The 21222-nt window shown below is 36.7% G+C and overlaps 1 protein-coding gene across 1 annotated transcript in view; it reads right to left on the minus strand.

Annotated features, from left to right (window-relative positions):
* The window catches only part of LOC149744256 (uncharacterized), a 143830-nt gene extending 124192 nt beyond the window's left edge, over nucleotides 1-19638 (minus strand). The window contains exons 1-2 of the mRNA XM_089904916.1: nucleotides 19495-19638; nucleotides 17786-18780 (exon numbers count right to left, since the gene is read on the minus strand). Coding sequence (XP_089761042.1) covers nucleotides 17786-18780; nucleotides 19495-19638 — 1139 coding nt within the window. The remainder of the gene's footprint in view (nucleotides 1-17785; nucleotides 18781-19494) is intronic.
* Nucleotides 19639-21222: the final 1584 nt, after the last annotated feature.

Below are 21222 nucleotides of genomic sequence, written 5' to 3' on the forward strand. Positions count from 1 at the left end.
AGAATGTTCCATGAGCACTTGAGAAAAATGTGTATTCTGTTGTTTTTGGATGGAGTGTCCTATAAATATCAATTAAGTCCATCTTGTTTAATGTATAATTTAAAGCTTGTGTTTCCTTATTTATTTTCATTTTGGATGATCTGTCCATTGGTGAAAGTGGGGTGTTAAAGTCCCCTACTATGTATGTGTTACTGTCGATTTCCCCTTTTATGGCTGTTAGTATTTGCCTTATATATTGAGATGCTCCTATGTTGCGTGCATAAATATTTACAATTGTTATATCTTCTTGGATCAATCCCTTGATCATTATGTAGTGTCCTTCTTTGTCTCTTCTAATAGTCTGTATTTTAAAGTCTATTTTGTCTGATATGAGAATTGCTACTCCAGCTTTCTTTGGTTTCCATTTGCATGGAATTTCTTTTTCCATCCCCTTACTTTCAGTCTGTAGGTGTCCCTAGGTCTGAAGTGGGTCTCTTGTAGACACCATATATATGGGTTTTGTTTTTGTACCTATTCAGCCAGTCTGTGTCTTTTGGTGGGAGCATTTAGTCCATTTACATTTAAGATAACTATCGATATGTATGTTCGTGTTCCCATTTTCTAAATTGTTTTGGGTTCGTTATTATAGGTCTTTTCCTTTTCTTTTTTTCTTGCCTAGAGAAGTTCCTTTTGCATTTGTTGTAAAGCTGGTTTAGTGGTGCTGAACTCTCTCAGATTTTGCTTGTCTGTAAAGGTATTAATTTCTCCATCATATCTGAATGAGACCCTTGCTGGGTAGAGTAATCTTGCTTGCAGCTTTTTCTCCTTCATCACTTTCAGTATGTCCTGCCAGTCCCTTCTGGCTTGCATAGTTTCTGCTGAGAGATCAGCTGTTAACCTTATGGGGATTCCCTTGTGTGTGTTTTGTTGTTTTTCCATTGCTGCTTTTAATATACTTTCTTTGTATTTAATTTTTGACAGTTTGATTAATATGTGTCTTTCTGTGTTTCTCCTTGGATTTATCCTGTACGGGATGCTCCATGCTTCCTGGACTTGATTAACTATTTCCTTTCCCATATTAGGTAAGTTTTCAAGTATAATCTCCAAATATTTTCTCAGTCCCTTTCTTTTTCTCTTCTTCTTCTGGAACCCTATAATTCGAATGTTGGTGCGTTTAATGTTGCCCCAGAGGTCTCTGAGGCTGTCCTCAGTTCTTTTCATTCTTTTTTCTTTATCCTGCTCTGCAGTAGTTATTTCCACTATTTTATCTTCCAGGTCACTTATCTGTTCTTCTGCCTCAGTTATTCTGCTCTTAATCCCATCTAGAGTATTTTTCATTTCATTTATTGTGTTGTTCATCATTGTTTGTTTCATCTTTAGTTCTTCTAGGTCCTTGTTAAATGTTTCTTGCATTTTGTCTATTCTATTTCCAAGATTTTGGATCATATTTACTATCATTATTCTGAATTCTTTTTCGGGTAGACTGCCTATTTCCTCTTCATTTGTTAGGTCTGGTGGGTTTTTATCTTGCTGCTTCATCTGCTGTGTGTTTTTCTGTCTTCTCATTTTGCTTATCTTACTGTGTTTGGGATCTCCTTTTTGCCGGCTGCAGGTTCGTATTTCCCGTTTTTTTGATATCTGTTCCCAGTGGCTAAGGTTGGTTCAATGGGTTTTGTCGGCTTCTTGGTGGAGGGGACTAGTGCCTGTGTTCTGGTGGAGGAGGCTGGATCTTTTCTCTCTGGTGGGCAGGTCCACTTCTGGTGATGTATTTTGGGGTGTCTGTGGACTTATTATGATTTTAGGCAGCCCCTCTGCTAATGGATGGGGCTGTGTTCCTCTCTTGCTAGTTATTTGGCATAGGGTGTCCAGCACTGTAGCTTGCTGGTCGTTGAGTGAAGCTGGGTCTTGGTGTTGAGATGGAGGTCTCTGGGATATTTTCGCCATTTGATATTATGTGGAGCTGGGAGGTCTCTTGTTGACCAGTGTCCTGAAGTTGGCTCTTCCACCTCAGAGGCAGAGCACTGACTCCTGGCTGCAGCACCAAGAGCCTTTCATACACACGGAAAAAGAGGAAAATTGGGAAAAAATCATAAATCTTTCTCTCAAAGTCCACTTCCTCAATTTGGGATGATTCGTTTTCTATTCATATATTCCACAGATGCAGGGTACATCAAGTTGATTGTGGAGCTTTAATCCACTGCTTCTGAGGCTGCTGGGAGAGATTTCCCTTTCTCTTCTTTGTTACCACAGCTCCCCGGCACTCAGATTTGGATTTGGCCCTGACTCTGTGTGTAGGTCACCAGAGGGCGTCTGCTTTTCGCTCAGACTGGACAGGGTTAAAGAGCCGCTGATTCGGGGTCTCTGGCTCACTCAGGCCTGGATGAGGGAGGGGTACAGATGTGGGGCGAGCCTGCGGCAGCACAGGCCAACATGCTATTTCACCAGCCTTAAGCCCGCCGTGCATTCTCCCGGGGAAGTTGTCCCTGGATCCCGGGAACCTGGCAGTGGCGGGCTGCATAGGCTCCCCAAAAGAGTGATGTGGATAGTGACTTGTGCTCATACACAGGCTTCTTGTTGGCGGCAGCAGCAGTGTTAGCGTCTCCCGCCCGTCTCTGTGGTCTGTGCTTTTAGCTGCGGCTCATGCCCGTCTCTGGAGTTCCTTTAAGCAGTGCTCTTAAACCCCTCTCCTCACGCACCAGGAAACAAACAGGGAAGAAAAAGTATCTTGCCTCTTCGGCAGCTCCAGACATTTTTCCGGACTCCCTCCCGGCTAGCTGTGGTGCACTAACCCCTTCAGGCTGTGTTCACGCAGCCAACACCAGTCCTCTCCCTGTGCTCCAACCAAAGCCCGAGCCTCAGCTCACAGCCCCGCCCACCCAGGCAGGTGAGCACACAAGCCTCTTGGGCTGGTGAGTGCCAGTCAGCACCGATCCTCTGTGCGGGAATCTCCCCACTTTGCCCTCCTCACCCCTGTTTCTGTGCTCTCCTCCATGGCTCTGAAGCTCCCCCCTCTGCCACCTGCAGTCCCCGCCTGGGAAGGGGCTTCCTAGTGTTTGGAGACCTTTCCTCCTTCACAGCTCCCTCCCACTGGTGCAGGTCCCATCCATATTCTTTTGTCACTGTTTTTTCTTTTTCCCTACCCAGGTACATGGGGAGTTTCTTGCCTTTTGGGATGTCTGAGGTCTTCTGCCAGCATTCATTAGGTGTTCTGTAGGAGCTGCTCTGCGTGTAGATGTATTTCTGGTGTATCTGTGGGGAGGAAGTTGATCTCCGTGTCTTTCTCTTCCGCCATCTTCCCCTCCCCCCTATTTTCTCCAGCCATCAATTTTTATTCAGCCATGCTACGTGAATGTAGCATTTATTTGGAGCATTAATTTCCTTCTTAGAAAAAGTGATTTTCTCATTATTAGACTTTATGAAACACATGCTTAAGTAGCCAACTGAGGCTTCAGCTCACTCAATGTTTTTGTATTTATCGGCTACCTTTGCTTCTTTTATTTCTTCTCTTTTAAATTATAAAGATAGCACTAGCCCATGATAAAATATTTAAACAAAAACATCCAAAGAGTATAGAAGTATAAGCAATAAAGAGTAAGTATTTTTCTTTTCTTCTCCCATAATATCAATAATTTAGTGTATATCCTTCCAAGCCCCTTTCAAAGTATATACACAATTACATCTTCTTACAGTTTTAATCAAAATATTATGCAAAAACTGCATAGAATGAAGTGAATCTGTATGAACTGACATGGAAGGATGGCCTTAAAATCATAATGTTAGTGGAAAAAAAGTGACTTGCAGAACAGTACAGGTAATATTTGTGTAGCTTTTACCGTCATGATTGGGAATCCCCTTCTATTTTGATTTTCATCAGTATTAGACCTAACAGAAAGATAAAGACAGATTTTTAAATTTTGGAAAAAGCAATCCTGAAATTACTATATCAATAAACTCAAAAATAATTATAAGTTTAAAAGTAAATATGCTCATATTTTCACAGTTGCAAACTCCCAACCATTCATTTTCCATAAAGTGGCTACTTATGACAGTAGAAAATTTTCTGTCTATGAATTTACGAAACCAAACCTTAGAATGAATGCTGTGACTGCCTTTCACATGGAAATTTTCAAAAAACATATTAGAGAAGATATAGAGAGCCGTATGAAAAATAAAGATCTCCCATAAAGGTAAACACATGGACAAATATAAAAACCAGTATTTTGTAATTTTGGTTTATAACTCCATTTTTAATTTTCTATGGAAGTTAAAAGATATATGCATAAATAATAAATCTATGTTAATAGGTATATACCAATAACATAAAATGGGTAGTGGAGTTATAAAGATGTGGAAGTAAAATTTCTATATGCCATTGAATTTATTCTAGTATAAAATTAAAATATGTTGTTATAACTTTTACAAAGAAAATATCTATAGAAAGCACAGAAAAGGAAATGAGAAGGAAATCAAAATATATCACTAAATATATCGGCTAAACACAAAGGAAAGCAGTAATGTAAGAAATGAAGGACAAAAAGCTGTAAGATATATAAAAAATGAAAACAAAATTGTAAAAGTAAATCCTTCCCTGTCAGTACTTACTTTCTATGTAAATTGATTAAATGTCCATTCAAAAGACAAAAATTGGCAGAATGAATATAAAAACAGATCTAACTATATGTCTATAAGAGACTCACTTTACATCTAAGGACATATACGTGTAGAAAGTGAAATGTTGGAAAAGGATATTCCATTAAAGAGTAACCAAAATAAAGCAGATGTGGCTATGCTAATGCCAGACAAAATGAGCTTTAAGTCAAAAACGATTACAAGAGGCAAATAAGGACATTATATATTGATAAAAGGATCAATTCACAAAGAAGACATAACAATTATAAACATACATGCTCTAAACATCAGAGTTTTAAAATATGAGAAGCAAACATTGACAAAATTGAAGGTAGAATGATGCAGTTCTATAATAATAGTAGATGTCTTCAACTCCTCACTTTCAATAATGGATAGAACAATCATACAGAAGATCAATAAGGAAACAGTTCTTTAACTACACTGTTGACTAATTGGATCTAACAGACACATAAAGAACACTCTACACAACAACAGCACAATACATATTTTCTTAATGCACACATAATATTCTCCAGGATTAGACCATTTATTAGGCCACAAAACAAATCTTAATAGATTTTGAAAGACTTAAATAGTAAAAATTAACTTCTCTGATCAAAATAAAATGAAACTAGAAATAAATAGCACAGGGAAACTGGAAAATATACAAATACGTACAAATTCATCAGAAACACTCTTAAGCAGTCATGAAAGAAAAGAACAATTTAAAAGGTAAATTAGAAAGCATCTTCAGACAAATTAATATGAAAACACAATATACTCAAACTAATGGATTCAGTGAAAGCAGTCTTAAAAGGAAATTTTATAGCTGTAGGCACATATATCAAAAGACAAGAAAGATCTTAAACAACCTAATTTTACATCTTAAAGAACTAGAAAGAGAAGAAGAAACTAAACTCAACACTAGGAGAAGGAAGGAAATAACAAAGATTATAGCAGAGATAAATAAATTATAATATTAAAAAATCAACAAAACTGAGAGTTGGCTCTTCTAAAAGATCAACAAAATTGATAAAATTAACTAGATTGACTAAGAAAAATAGAAGACTCAAATAAATAAAATCAGAAATGAAATTGAGGGCATTACTACTAATTGTGTAGAAATAAAAAGAATTATAAGATAGTAGTATGAACAATTGTACACCAACATTGAAAAATTCCTAGAAACAAAAACCTATCAAGACTGAATCATGAAGAAATAGTAAATCTAAATAAGACCTAAAACTAATAAGTATATTGAATCATAAATCAAAAACTTCCCAACAAAAAAGAAACCTTGGACTATGGCTTCAAAGGTAAATTCCCTGAAACATTTAAAAAATAATGTCAACACTACTAAAACTCTTTTAAAAAATAAAAGATGAGCGAACACTTCCAAACACATTCTATGAAGCCAGAATTACTCCAATACCAAGGCCAGAAAAAGACACTACAAGAAAAGAAAACTACAGCCCAATACCCCTTATGAAAATTGATGCAAAATTCCTCAACAAAATACTAGCAAACAGAATTCAACAACACATTAAAAAGATTGTTCTCCATGGCCAAGTAAGATTTATTTCTTGAATGGAAAGATGATTCAACATATGAAAATCAGTTTAACACACAACATTAAGAGAACAAAGGGCAAAAACCACGTGACCACATAATCATTTCCATTGATGGAGAAAAAGCATTTGCCAAAATTTAACATCTTTTTATGGTAAAAATACTGACAAACTATGAATAGAAGGAAATTTTCTTTTTTTAAAATTGGAGTATAATTGCTTTACAATGTTGTGTTAGTTTCTACTGTACAATGAAGTGTATCAGCTATATGTATGTAAGGAACCCATAACTAACATTCATACTCAATGGTGAAAGAGTGAAAGCATTCCATTCAAAATCAGGAACAAGACAAGGAGGCCCACTTTCACCACTTCTATTCAACTCTCTGGTTGCCAAATAGGCAAGAAAAAGAAATCCAAATTTGAAAGGAAGAAATAAAATTATCTTTGTTCACAGATGACATGATGTTACATGTAGAAAGTCCTATAAGCACAAAATTGTTAGAACTAATAACCAAATTCAGAAAAGTTGCAGGACATAAAATCAACACACATAAATCAAGTGTGTTTCAACAGACTAACAATGAACAATTGAGAAAAATTTTTCATTTATAATAGCATCAAAAAGACTAAAATACTTAGTAATAAACTTAACCGAGAAGATGAGAGACTTGAAAACTACAAAACTTTGCTGAAATAAATTAAAGAAGACACAAATAAATGGAAAGATATACCACGTTCATGGACTGGCAGACTATATATATATATATATATATATATATATATATATATATTTTTTTTTTTTTTTCTTTTTTGCGCTACGCAGGCCTCTCACTATTGTGGCCTCTCCCGTTGTGGAGCACAGGCTCTGGGCATGCAGGCTCAGTGGCCATGGCTCACGGGCCCAGCCACTCTGTGACATGTGACATCTTCCCGGACTGGGGCATGAACCTGTGTCCCCTGCATTGGCAGGCAGACTCTCAACCACTGCACCACCAGGGAAGCCCCAGACAGTATTTATAAAGATATAAATAATACCCAAGGAAATCTACAGATTACAATAACTCACTTATTTCATAGAGAAAACTACAACAATCAGAAAAGAACTTCACAACCTTCACCTACCACACCTGTATCTGTGCTAATACCTGCATCCATCATACTCTGCTTTACCTCATTATAACAGATGATAACGGGGGACATCACTCTAATTCTCTCTTCTTTCTCCTACATTTTAAATTTATTTTTAAATTTTTGGCTGCGTTGGGTCTTCATTGCTGTGCATGGGCTTTCTCTAGTTGTGGAGAGTGGGGGCTACTCTTCGTTGCGGTGTGTGGGATTCTCATTGTGGTGGCTTCTCTTGTTGTGGATCACAGGCTATAGGCACGTGGGCTTCAGTAGTTGTGGCACTCAGGCTCAGTAGTTGTGGCTTGTGGGTTTTAGAGCACAGGGTCAGTAGTGTGGCACATGGGCTTTGTTGCTCCGCAGCATGAGGGTTCTTCCCGGACCAGGGATCTAACCCGTGTCCCCTGCATTGGCAGGCGGATTCTTAACAACTGAGCTACCAGGGAAGTCTTACTTCATTTTAAGTGTTTCCTTTCCTTCTGTATCATTTCCATTAGTGTACAAGTAATATGCTATTTCTCCAATCTTAGAAAATACTCTCTCTTGATCCCAGATACTTCTCTATTTATCTGTTCCCCTTTTGCAGTAAGACCCCTCAAGATATATATATATATATATATATATATATATATATTCCTATATTCATATATATGTATATTCAGTAAGTATGGAGGAGGCTTCATTTCTCCTGCAACAGGAGCAGATTTGAAGAGGAAGAATGGGAAAGAGTGGGAGTCCACTTTTGAACATGTTGAATTTGAGATATCTATTATACATACAAATTAATATGTCAAGTAAATGGAGATATCATGTAGGCAATAGAGGTAACTAACGATAAGAAGGTTAAGTGGTTTTTCCTTGTCCTTAGAAGCTAATAAGTAGCAAATCTGGGATTCAAACTTAGATTGTTTGACTTCCAAGAGTATATTCTGAAACATTGTAACTTACTGCTTCTCAGTTTAACTCTTGAGGTCTCATTCATTTGTTCAACAAATATTTATTAAACATATATATATTCAGGCCTGTGACTTATTTGGTGGTTACAAAGGTATAGAAGTGTAAGATATGATTTTTATCAGAAAAGTTATAATTTAATTTTAATTATAGTATATTTTCATTGAGAATACACTAAATGGTTTAATCTCTATTAGTAGGAAAATGCCGAGAAAATTAATAAAAGTAAGTCATGTTCTCCTTCTTGGGAAAGTTAGTTGTCAATTTTAGCTGATCAGGAACATCAAGACACATGATGAATAACTCTCCTTTTGCTTCTGACTGCGGATGGAAAATGATGGAAACTAGAAACAGGGAATCCCAAAGGAAAAATAAAATTGTATCTTGATTTAGATTTATCTACATATGAAGGGAATGCTTGGCTAGTAAAAAAAGCCAAAGCAGCTAGAAACTAAGAGTAAATAAAATGATTTCAACTATAATAAAGCTTGAAGTGCAAGAACTACTTTGGATAGGGCAATTTTGATTTCTAATATACAAGTTCAAATGGAGTTACAGGTATACCACTCTAAAGGGTACTAAATACCAAGTAGGGATTGGTAATAGTTTATACAGTAGACAATAAAGTCTGAAACTTTACCTAGATATGTATGGTATTTTATAACTTCCTCTTTCATATGATAGAGGATGAAATGCTCATTTACCCATTTTTATAGTGCTTTTTAACTGATAAAAAGGAGACTGGGAAAGCAAATTTGCGTCTCTGTTAAATCTCAGTACAGAAATCTTGGTTGTTCAGATTAGGTGGCCATTATCAAGCCACTGTTACTAATTGGTCACAACATGTTCTAATCATAGCAAAGAACCTAAAAGAAACCCTGTTATTTGAGTTTGCAAACATTCCTTAGAAGAAATAAGTAGCATCATCCTGATATCTGGACTTCTATAGACAGGAAAGAAGTCCCATTATTGTACTAATGAATGGAGTGTTTTTAATTTTTATGTATTTTCTAACACTCCAGGAAGAAGAGGAGGTTTTCTAGAGAGGGCTTCATGACAAATTTTACTCTAAATTGGTAATTTTCATCTGTAGTTATGAGAGACTTAAAAGTGTCAATACTCAAAGAACTTCAGCAAAATAAAGGTTTCCAACAAAGTTCTTAGTGCTGGATTATAATTTAGATACCTGCTTTGAGATGTGTTATAGAAGTAGTGCTATGTTACCTAAGGCACTTGATACCAAGTATTTTCTTTTTGTTTTAACAAAACTATGAATTAAACATTGATTCAAAAATCAAAAACATTGATTCCAAAACATTGATTTAAATAGTGCTGCAATGAACATTAGGGTACATGTATCTTTTCGAATTATGGTTTTCTCTGGGTATATGCCTAGGAATGGGATTGCTGGGTCATATGGTAGTTCTATTTTTAGTTTTTTAAGGAACCTCCCTACTGTTCTTCATAGAGGCTGTACTAATTTGCATTCCCACCAACAGTGTAGGAGGGTTCCCTTTTCTCCACACACTCTCCAGCATTTATTGTTTGTGGGTTTTTTGATGATGGCCATTCTGACTGGTAAGAGGTGATACCTCATTGTAATTTTGATTTGCATTTCTCTAATAGTTAGTGATGTTGACTATCTTTTCATGTACTTTTAAGCCATATGTATGTCTTCTTTAGAGAAATGTCTATTTAGGACATCTGCCCATTTTTTGATTGAGTTCTTTGTCTTTTGGATATTGAGCCATATGAACTGTTTGTAAATTTGGAGACTAATTCGTTGTCAGTCACATCATTTGCAAATATTTTTTTTACTTGTGTTATGCAACTACCACCACAATCAATTTCAAAACTTTCTTCTACTCCCACAAAAGAAAAAGAATCTATTATAAGTCACTCACTCCCCTATTTCTCCAAACCCTAGGCAGCCACTAATATACTTTGTCTCTACAGATTTGCCTAGTCTGGACATTGCAAACAAATGGAATCATACAATTATTCAGCATATTTTCAAAGGTCATCCATGTTGTAGCATGTATCAGTACTTAATTTCTTTTATGGCTGAATAATGTTCCATGGTGTGGATATACTGTTTCATTTATCTGTTCACAGAAAATGGCCACCTGGGTTATTTTCATTTTGGGGTGTTTATGAATATTGCTGCTGTGGTTAGATTTACGTGCAAGTTTTGTATACAGGTCTACATTTGTTTTTTAAGTTAATAGACTATTTTGGAGCAGTTTCTGGTTTACAGAAAAATTAAGCACAAAAGACAGAGTTCTCATACCCCCTTACCTCTCTGCCCAGTTTCCCCTATTATTAACATCTTACATTAGCGTAATGCAATTGTTATAGTTAATGAACCAATATTGATACATTATTACTAACTAATGTCCATACGTTACTTTAGACTTCACTCTTTGTTTTGTACATTATATAATTTTTTTAATTTTTTAATTTTATTTTATTTATGTTTTTATACAGCAGGTTCTTATTGGTCATCAATTTTATACACATCAGTGTATACAGGTCAATCCCAATCGCCCAATTCAGCACACCACCATCACCACACCCCGCGGCTTTCCCCCATTGGTGTCCATACGTTTGTTCTCTACATCTGTGTCTCAACATCTGCCCTGAAAACCAGTTCATCTGTACCATTTTTCTTTGTTCCACATACATGTGTTAATACACAATATTTGTTTTCCTCTTTCTGACTTACTTCACTCTGTATGACAGTCTCTAGGTCCATCCACGTCTCAACAAATGACTCAATCTCATTCTTTTTTATGGCTGAGTAATATTCCATTGTATATATGTACCACAACTTCTTTATTCATATGTCTGTCGATGGGCATTTAGGTTGCTTCCATGACCTGGTTATTGTAAAAACTGCTGCAATGAACATTGGGGTACATGTGTTTTTTTGAATTATGATTTTCTCTGGGTATATGTCCAGGAGTGGGATTGCTGGATCATACAGTAATTCTATTCTAGGTTTTTAAGGAACCTCCATACTGTTTTCTGTAGTGGCTGTATCAATTTACATTCCCACCAACAGTGCAAGAGGGTTTCCTTTTCTCCACACACTCTCAAGCATTTTTGTTTTCAGATTTTCTGATGATGCCCATTCTAACTGGTGTGAGGTGATACCTCACTGTAGTTTTGATTTGCATTTCTCTAATAATTAGTGATGTTGAGCAGCTTTTCATGTGCTTCTTGGACATCTGTAGGTCTTCTTTGGAGAAATGTCTACTTAGGTCTTCTGCCCATTTTTGGATTGGGTTGTTTCTTTCTTTAATACTGAGCTGCATGAGCTGTTTATATATTTTGGAGATTAATCCTTTGTCCATTGATTCATTTGCAAATATTTTCTCCCATTCTGAGGGTTGCCTTTTCATCTTGTTTGTGGTTTCCTTTGCTGTGCAAAAGCTTTGAAGTTTCATTAGGTCCCATTTGTTTATTTTTGTTTTTATTTTCATTACTCTAGGAGGTGGATCAAAAAAGATTTTGCTGTGATTTATGTCAAAGAGTGTTCTTCCTATGTTTTCCTTTAAGAGTTTTATAGTGTCCAGTCTTACATTTAGGTCTCAAATCCATTTTGAGTTTATTTTTGTGTATGGTGTTAGGGAATGTTCTAATTTCATTCTTTTACATGTAGCTGTCCAGTTTTCTGAGCACCACTTATAGAAGAGACTGTCTTTTCTCCATTGTATATCCTTGCCTCCTTTGTCATAGATTAGTTGATGATAGGTGCGTGGGTTTATCTCTGGGCTTTATATCTTATTCCATTGATATATGTCTCTGTTTTTGTGCCAGTACCATATTGTCTGGATTACTGTAGCTTTGTAGTATAGTCTGAAGTCAGGAAGTCTGATTCCTCCAGCTCCGGTTTTTTCCCTCAAGACTGCTTTGTCTATTCGGGGTCTTTGGTGTCTCCATACAAATTTTAAGATTTTTTTTGTTCTAGTTCTGTAAAAAATGCCATTGGTAATTTGATAGGGATTGCATTGAATCTGTAGATTGCTTTGGGGAGTATAGTCATTTTCACAATATTGATTCTTCCAACTCAAGAACATGGTATAGCTCTCCATCTGTTGTTATCATCTTAAATTTCTTTCATCAGTGTTTTATAGTTTTCTGCATACAGGTCTTTTGTCCCCCTAGGTAGGATTATTCCTAGATATTTTATTATTTTTGTTTCAGTGGTAAATGGGAGTATTTCCTTAATTTCTCTTTCAGATTTTTCATCATTAGTGTATAGGAATGCAAGAGATTTCTGTGCATTAATTTTGTATCCTGCAACTTTATCAAATTCATTGATTAGCTCTAGTAGTTTTCTGGTGGCATTTTGAGGATTTTCTATGTATAGTATCATGTCATCTGCCAACAGTGACAATTTTACTTCTTCTTTTCCAATTTGTATTCCTTTTATTTCTTCTTCTTCTCTGATTTCTGTGGCTAGGACTTCCAAAAATATGTTGAATAATAGTGGTGAGAGTGGGCATCCTTGTCTTGTTCCTGATCTTAGAGGAAATGCTTTCAGTTTTTCACCATTAAGAAAGATGTTTGCTATGGGTTTGTCATATATGAGCTTTATTGTGTTGAGATAGGTTCCCTCTATGCCAACTTTCTAGAGAGTTTTTATCATAAATGGGTGTTGTATTTTGTCAAAAGCTTTTTCTGCATCTATTGAGATTTTCATATGGTTTTTATTCTTCAATTTGTTAATATGGTGTATCAAATTGATTGGTTTGCATATATTGAAGAATCCTTGCATCCCTGGGATAAATCCCACTTGATCATGGTGTATGATTCTTTTAATGTGTTGTTAGATTCTGTTTGCTAGTATTTTGTTGAGGATCTTTGCATCCTTATTCGTCATTGATATTGGTCTGTAATTTTCTTTTTTTGTAGGATCTTTGTCTGGTTTTGGTGTCAGGGTGATGGTGGTCTCAAAGAATGAGTTTGGGAGTTTTCCTTCTTCTAAAATTTTTTGCAAGAGTTTGAGAAGTATGGGTGTTAGCTCTTCTCAAAATGTTTGATAGAATTCACCTTTGAAGCCATCTGTTCCTGGGCTTTTGTTTGTTGGAAGATTTTTAATCACAGTTTCAATTTCATTACTTGTGATTGGTCTGTTCATATTTTCTATTTCTTCCTGGTTCAGTCTTGGAAGGTTATACCTTTCTAAGAATTTGTCCATTTCTTCCAGATTGTCCATTTTATTGGCATAGAGTTGCTTGTAGTAGCCTCTTAGGATGCTTTGTATTTCTGTGGTGTCTGTTGTAACTTCTCCTTTTTCATTTCTAATTTTATTGATTTGAGTCCTCTCCCTCTTTTTTGTGATGTGTCTGGCCAATGGTTTATCAATTTTCTTTATCTTCTCAAAGAACAAGCTTTCAGTTTTATTGATCTTTGCTATTGTTTTCTTTGTTTGTATTTAATTTATTTCTGCTCTGATCTTTATGATTTCTTTCCTTCTGCTAACTTTGGGTTTTGTTTGTTTTTCTTTCTCTAGTTCCTTTAGGTGTAAGGTTAGATTGTTTATTTGAGATTTTTCTTGTTTCTTGAGGTAGGCTCGTATACCTATAAAGTTCCCTCTTAGAACTGCTTTTGCTGCATTCCATAGGTTTTGGATCGTCATGTTTTCATTGTCATTTGTTTCTTGGTATTTTTTGATTTCCACTTTGATTTCTTCAGTGATCACTTGGTGATTAAGTAGTGTATTGTTTAGCCTCCATGTGTTTGTGTTTTTTTACGTTTTCTTCCCTGTGACTTATTTCTAATTTCATACCGTTGTTGTCAGAAAAGATGCTTGATATGATTTCAATTTTCTTAAACTTACTGAGGCTGGATTTGTGACCCAAGATATGATCTATACTGGAGAATGTTCCATGCACACTTGAGAAGAAAGTGTAATCTGCTGTTTTTGGTTGGAATATCCTATAAATGTCAATTAAATCTATCTGGTCTCTTGTGTCAATTAAAGCTTCTTTTTCCTTTTTTGTTTTCATTTTGGATGATCTGTCCATTGGTGTAAGTGAGATGTTAAAGTCCCCCACTATTATTGTGTTACTGTTGATTTCCTGTTTTATAGCTGTTACCAGTTGCCTTATGTATTCAGGTGGTCCTATGTTGGGTGCATATATATTTATAATTGTTATATATTCTTCTTGGATTGATCCCTTGATCATTTTGTAGCGTCCTTTCTTGTCTCTTGTAACATTCTTTATTTTAAAGTCTATTTTATCTGATATGAGTATTTCTACTCCAGCTTTCTTTTGCTTTCAATTTGTATGGAATATCTTTTTCCTTCCCCTTACTTTCAGTCTGTATGTGTCCCTAGGTCTGAAGTGGGTCTGTTGTAGACAACATATATATAGGTGTTGTTTCTGTATCCATTCAGCAAGCCTGTATCTTTTGGTTGGAGCATTTAATCCATTTACGTTTAAGGTAATTAGCAATATGGATGTTCGTATGACGATTTTCTTAATTGTTTTGGGCTTGTTTTTGTAGGTCATTTTCTTCTCTTGTGTTTCCCACTTACAGAAGTTCCTTTAGCATTTGTTGTAGAGCTGGTTTGGTGGTGCTGAATCTCTTAGCTTTTGCTTGTCTGTAAAGCTTTTGATTTCTCCATCAAATATAATTCATCCTTGCCGGGTAGAGCAATCTTGGTTATAGGTTCTTCCCTTTCATCACTTAAGGATTTCATGCCACTCCCTTCTGGCTTGTAGAGTTTCTGCTGAGAAATCAGCTGTCAACCTTATGGGAGTTCCCTTTATTTATTTGTCATTTTTCCCTTGCTGCTTTCAATAATTTTTCTTTGTCTTTAATTTTTGCCAATTTGATTACTATGTGTCTCGGCGTGTTTCTCCTTGGGTTTATCCTGCTTGGGACTCGCTGCACTTCCTGGACTTGGGTGGCTATTTCCTTTCCCATGTTAGGGAACTTTTCAACTATAATCTCTTCAAATATTTTCTCTGGTCCTTTCTCTCTCTCTTCTCCTTCTGGGACACGTATAATGTGAATGTTGTTGCATTTAATATTGTCCCAGAGATCACTTAGACTGTCTTCATTTCTTTTCATTCTTTTTTCCTTATTCTGTTCCACAGCAGTGAATTCCACTATTCTGCCTTCCAGGTCACTTATCCATCCTTCTGCCTCAGTTATTCTGCTATTGATTCCTTCTAGTACAGTTTTAATTTCAGTTATTGTATTTTTCATCTCTGTTTATTTGTTCTTTAATTCCTCTAGGTCTTTGTTAAACATTTCTTGCATCTTCTCGATCTTTGCCTCCATTCTTTTTCCGAGGTCCTGTATCATCTTCACTATCATTATTCTGAATTCGTTTTCTGGAAGGTTGCCTATCTCCACTTCATTTAGTTGTTTTCCTGGGGTTTTATCTTGTTCCTTCATCTGGTACATAGCCCTGTGCCTTTTCATCGTGTCTATCTTTCTGTGAATGTGATTTTTTTCCACAGGCTGCAGGATTGTAGTTCTTGCTTCTGCTATCTGCCCTCTGGTGGATGAGGCTACCTAAGAGGTTTGTGTAAATTTCCTGATGGGAGGCACTTGTTGTGGGTACAGCTGACTGTTGCTTTGCTGGGTAGAGCTCAGTAAAACTTTTGATGGGTGGGGCTAGGTTCCCTCCCTGTTGGTTGTTTGGCCTGAGGCAACCCAACACTGGAGCCCACCTAGACTCCTTGGTGGGGCCAATGACAGACTCTGGGAGGGCTCCCGCCAAAGAGCAGCCCCTAGAACCTCTGCTGCCAGTGTCCCCTTCCCCATGGTGAGCCACAGCCACCTCCTGCCTCTGTAGGAGACCCTCCAACACCAGCAGGTAGGTCTGGTTCAGTCTCCCCTGGGGTCACGGCTCCTTCCTCTGGGTCGTGATGTGCACACTACTTTGTGTGTGTCCCCAAGAGTGGGGTGTCTGTTTTCCCCAGTCCTGTCGAAGTCCTGCAATCAATTCCCACTAGGCTTCAAAGTCTGATTCTCTAGGAATTCCTCCTCCTGTTGCTGGAACCCCAGGTTGTGAAGCCTGACGTGGGGCTCAGAACCTTCACTCCAGTGGGTGGACTTCTGTGGTATAAGTGTTCTCCAGTCTGTGAGTCACCCACCCATCAGTTATGGGATTTGATTTTACTGTGATTGTGCCCCTCCTACCATCTAATTGTGGCTTCTCCTTTGTCTTTGGATGTGGGGTATCTGTTTTGGTGAGTTCCCGTGTCTTCCTGTCAATGATTGTCATGCAGCTAGTTGTGATTCTGGTGTTCTCACAAGAGGGAGTGAGGGCACATCCTTCTACTCTGCCATCTTGGTTTCTCCCCTGTATTTTTGTTTTGTTTATGGTTTCGCTTGCTGTGCAAAAGCTTTTAAGTTTAATTAGATCCCATTAGTTTATTTTTGTTTTTATTTTCATTACTCTAGGAGGTGGATCAAAAAAGATCTTGCTGCAATTTATATCAAAGAGTGTTCTGCCTATGCTTTCCTGGAAGAGTTATATCGTGTCTGGTCTTACATTTACGTCTTTAATCCATTTTGAGTTTAGTTTTGTGTATGGTGTTAGGGAGTTTTCTAATTTCATTCTTTTACATGTAGCTGTCCAGTTTTCCCAGCACCACTTATTGAAGTGGCTGTCTTTTCTCCATTGTATATTCTTGCCTCCTCTTTCATAGATTAGGTGACCATATGTGTGTGGGTTCATCTCTGGGCTTTCTATCCTGTTCCACTGATCTATATTTCTGTTTTTGTGCCAGTACCATACTGTCTTCATTACTGTGTTTTTGTATTACAGTGTGAAGTCAGGGAGCCTGATTCTTCCAGCTACATTTTTCTTTCTCAAGATTGCTTTGGCGATTTGGGGTCTTTTGTGTTTCCATACAAATAAACAATAGTTTATGATTTAGTGAATTGCTATATATGGAATATCATTATATAGAGGAAAAGAAATGAAAACTTTAAAGACTTCTGATATATTTGGTGACCCCTGAAACTTCTTTTATACTGCCAAAGTGGGAAATAGCCTAGAGCGTAACTCAACATTGTCACTTGGATGGTCTGTACAGTCTCTTCTATAATTTTATCATTTTATCTACGAACTTTGTTGCCTCCTGATTATTATAAATAATAAAAATATTTTTCATATTTGGTGTTTTTCTGGGGGAGATATATTGAAATAATGACTCTCTTTCTGGAAAATGGCTTTATCATGTCTCAAAAGTTAGGTCAGTTTTTAGAAATTTCTAACATAGTATTTTTTTCTCTTTATTTCCCCCCCAAATTGAGGAAAGATGGGGCTGAATGTAAAGCAGTTTTTTTTAACTGTTCTTTTTTTTACTAAGAGGGGAGTCTGTAAAAATCACAAGACATAAGTCTTTTCTTTCAATTCTTTAATATGATGTCAAAATGATGTCTTTTGACTTACACTTAGTGACAAGTATTTGTATGTGAAAATGCAATCTTATTTTAAAGAAATAATGCATATTGGGCCTCTTATATGAAATGGTACATGAAAAATAGCTTACCTGGTAGATGGCTCTGCAGATCTCCCAGAAATTTCCTCAGCATATCCTTCTGCTGGTTTCACAGTAAGTTCTACTGCAGCTCCTAGAACAAGTTCCCTGGCAGGTCTCATAGTAGGTCTGCTTTCAGGATCCATTGTAGCTCTCCCTTCTTGTCCCAGAGCCAGTCCATGTGCAGGAGTCACTGAATATCTCCTTGAAGGGCTCACAACACATCGCCTTGCTTGTCTCTCAGCAAAACCTCTTGCAGGACTCACAGCATATCTTCTTGTAAGGCTCACAGAATATCCCCTAGCATGTTTCTCAGCATATCCTCTTGCAGGATTCACAGCAAGTCTTCTTGCAGAACTCAGAGCATGGCCTCTTGCAGGACCTGCAGCAAGCCTTCTAGTAGAACTCATGGTGTATCCTCTTGTATTTCTCTCAGCATGTCCTTTCACAGGGTTCACAGTATGGCTTCTTGCACGACTCAAGGCATGTCTCCTTGCAGGACTAGCAGCAGGTCCCACTTCAGGTCTCACAATAAGTTCCCTTGCAGGATTCACAAGTGTCCTTGTAGGACTCGTGGTATGTCCCCTTGCATGTTTCTCAGCATGTCCTCTTGCAGGACTCACAGAATGGCCCCTTGTAGGACTCACAGCAAGTCCCCCTACAGGTTTCACAGAAAGATCTCCTACTGGACTCACAGTATGTCCCTTTGCATATTTCTCAGCAAGTCCTTCTGCAGGACCCACAGCATTGTCCCTTGCAAGAATCACATTATATTCCTTTGCACATCTCTTAGCATGTCTTCTTGCAGGACTCACAGTATGTCTCCCTACAGGTCTCACAGGAAGTCCTCCTTCAGGTCTCCAAGAAGTTCCCCTAAGAGATTCCTGAGGAGGTCCCTTTGCTGATCCCCAGGCAGGTCCATAAGAACACCTTTTAGTTGTTCCCCACATAGCTCCTCTCAAAGTTACCTCCTCAGCTCTCAAAGCACTACTGTCTTTGTCAAGTGTCTGTAGAAAACAAAGAAAAAATAACAAAAGATTAAGTATTAGCATATTAAAGTTCTAAAACGTGGTACTAGATATATGTAAAGAACTGTAAGAAAGTTTCTGAGTAAAGACAAAGGTTGCATTTTAAGTTGTTTCAGTACATTTGGAGATAATTTTCATAATTTATTTCAAATAAGTTGATGAGCAAAGAAAAATAGCATATGGTCATATATATCATGGTTCTTTCTACAAAGAAACAACATATCTTTTTTTTTTTAACTGAAAATGGCTGCTATGCTTTTGGTAACTGCTCTGGCACAAGTTAAATAATTTGAAATCTGAAATCTCTTATGTTACAATCTATTTTTCAAATATTTACAAAAGCATTTTTCAGAATGCAGTGTCTTACAAGAATATGTGCATTTTCCTGTATTTGTAAAAAAAGAAACTGAGGAAAGCAAAACCAGAATTTAAATGACAATGGATACCTCCAGTGAATAAATGGTAATGAAATGGAGGTGATAGTGATGAAGTTGAGACTTCTCTGAGCAAATCTCTTGTATATAATTTTGAATATTTGTCAAGCACATAGCTTAAACCTTTAAACACAAATTAAGCCCTCAGACTGAATACAAACAGAAAAAAATGAACCTCGTTGTATATCAAATTTATAAAAAATAACCACACAGAAATAATAGAAGTAACTTTTGACTATTGCACTCCTACTAGACTCACAGTATGTCCCTTTGCATATCTCTCAGCAAGTCCTTCTGCAGGACTCAGAGCATGGTCCTTTGCAGGAATCAGATTATAGTCCTTTGCACGTCTCTCAGCATGTCCTCTTGCAGGACTCACAGCATGTCTCCCTACAGGTCTCATAGGAAGTCCTCCTTCAGGTCTCCAAGCAGTTCCTTAGTTGCACCCTTAGTTGCTATGCACCCTTAGTTGGATGTATATTTTAAAGATAAAATAACTACAACAAATATTGAAACTTTCTCAATTGTTTTATTTTTAGTAGTGGTATTGATATAATGACCCTGAAACTATTTTTTATGTGTTTTAAGCTACACAATTTTGTGTGTATTGTACGAGTAAATATGTTGATAATTTTACGAAGCAGGTGTCTCACAGTTGGTAAATGAAGAAACAAATATAGAATGGGGGAAACGAGGAAGGACTCTGTGATATTAAATTTGAAATATAGTTATTAGTATGAAACTATGATTTAAAAACACATACACACACACACACACACACACACACACACATGCTTTCCTGATTTGTCGACTGAAAGGAGCTTACAAGCAATAACATTGCAGTAGCAATGAGCAAACTTATTGACTATATGTTGGTTTCTAAATATTCTCCACTAAATGGAGCCAAGGCTCTTCGGGGAAATATCTGATTCCAAGTTGGGACAGAAAAAGGACAGTGATTCTGAAACATCTTTCTGTATTAAAAAGCAAAGAAGTGCTTACAGACTATTGGGACACAGCAAAAGGACATAGGAACTAGCTTGAAGGGGTACTCACTAGACAAATTTGTAACAATTGGAACATAAAAAATGATGGTAATGGGCTTTAAAACACATTTAATTAAATAAGAGTCCCTGAGTCTTCAGTCATATTCAGAAACAGGAAGGGAAAAAGAAAGTATTTTTCTTATGGAAGAATGTTAGTTAGCTAATAAAAGTTAAAGAAAATAAATTAGAAAAATCAATGTTTTATAGTTCCTAATGTTATATTCACTCATTGACTATTGTAATATTGAATCAGTATTGAATCTTCCCACAAAGATCATCATTGGATGCTTAAACAATTGGATGAAAGGTTGTTGTGAAATAGGATATTTACATGGGTATGAAGTATCACCCCACAGACAACTTACTAATTACAAAGAAGAAAATGTATCTTTGAAATGGAGAGCTCTGGTAGACATCTCTTCACCAAGGTGATCAAACCAATAACAGAATAAATTGACACGGCATGCCTCCTGATGTGATGCAGTGGGGAATACACAGCACCACTTATATAGATTTCTTGCTAAAAAATGTTTAGCGTGAATCAAATCAAATCATGAGGAAACAAATAGATAATTCTAGACTGTGGGATATCTTACAAAGCAAATGGTCTGGATTATTTGAGAAGGTCAATGTCATCAAAGACAAAGTCAGAGAGATGGTTCCGTATTAGAGACTAAAGATACCTGACAACCAAAGTTTCCATGATTGGATCTTGGATTTAAACAAAAACAGGTATGAAGGAAATTTTTGAGAAAAAGTGAGAAGTTGAAAATAGACTATACATTTGAAAATTTCATCAATGTTAAATCCATTTGGGAGTGATAATAGTATTGTGTTTATGTAGAAAAATGTCCTAGACTTTAGAAAATATATATTAAATGTCTGCATATGCAGGGGTGATGTCTGCAATGTGCTTTCAAAGCACTCAGAAAGAAAAAGTA

The sequence above is a fragment of the Delphinapterus leucas genome, chromosome X, assembly GCF_059928025.1.
Source record: "Delphinapterus leucas isolate spDelLeu-1000000601 "Yukka" chromosome X, BTC_Dleu_Yukka2, whole genome shotgun sequence".
Classification (NCBI taxonomy): Eukaryota; Metazoa; Chordata; class Mammalia; order Artiodactyla; family Monodontidae; genus Delphinapterus; species Delphinapterus leucas.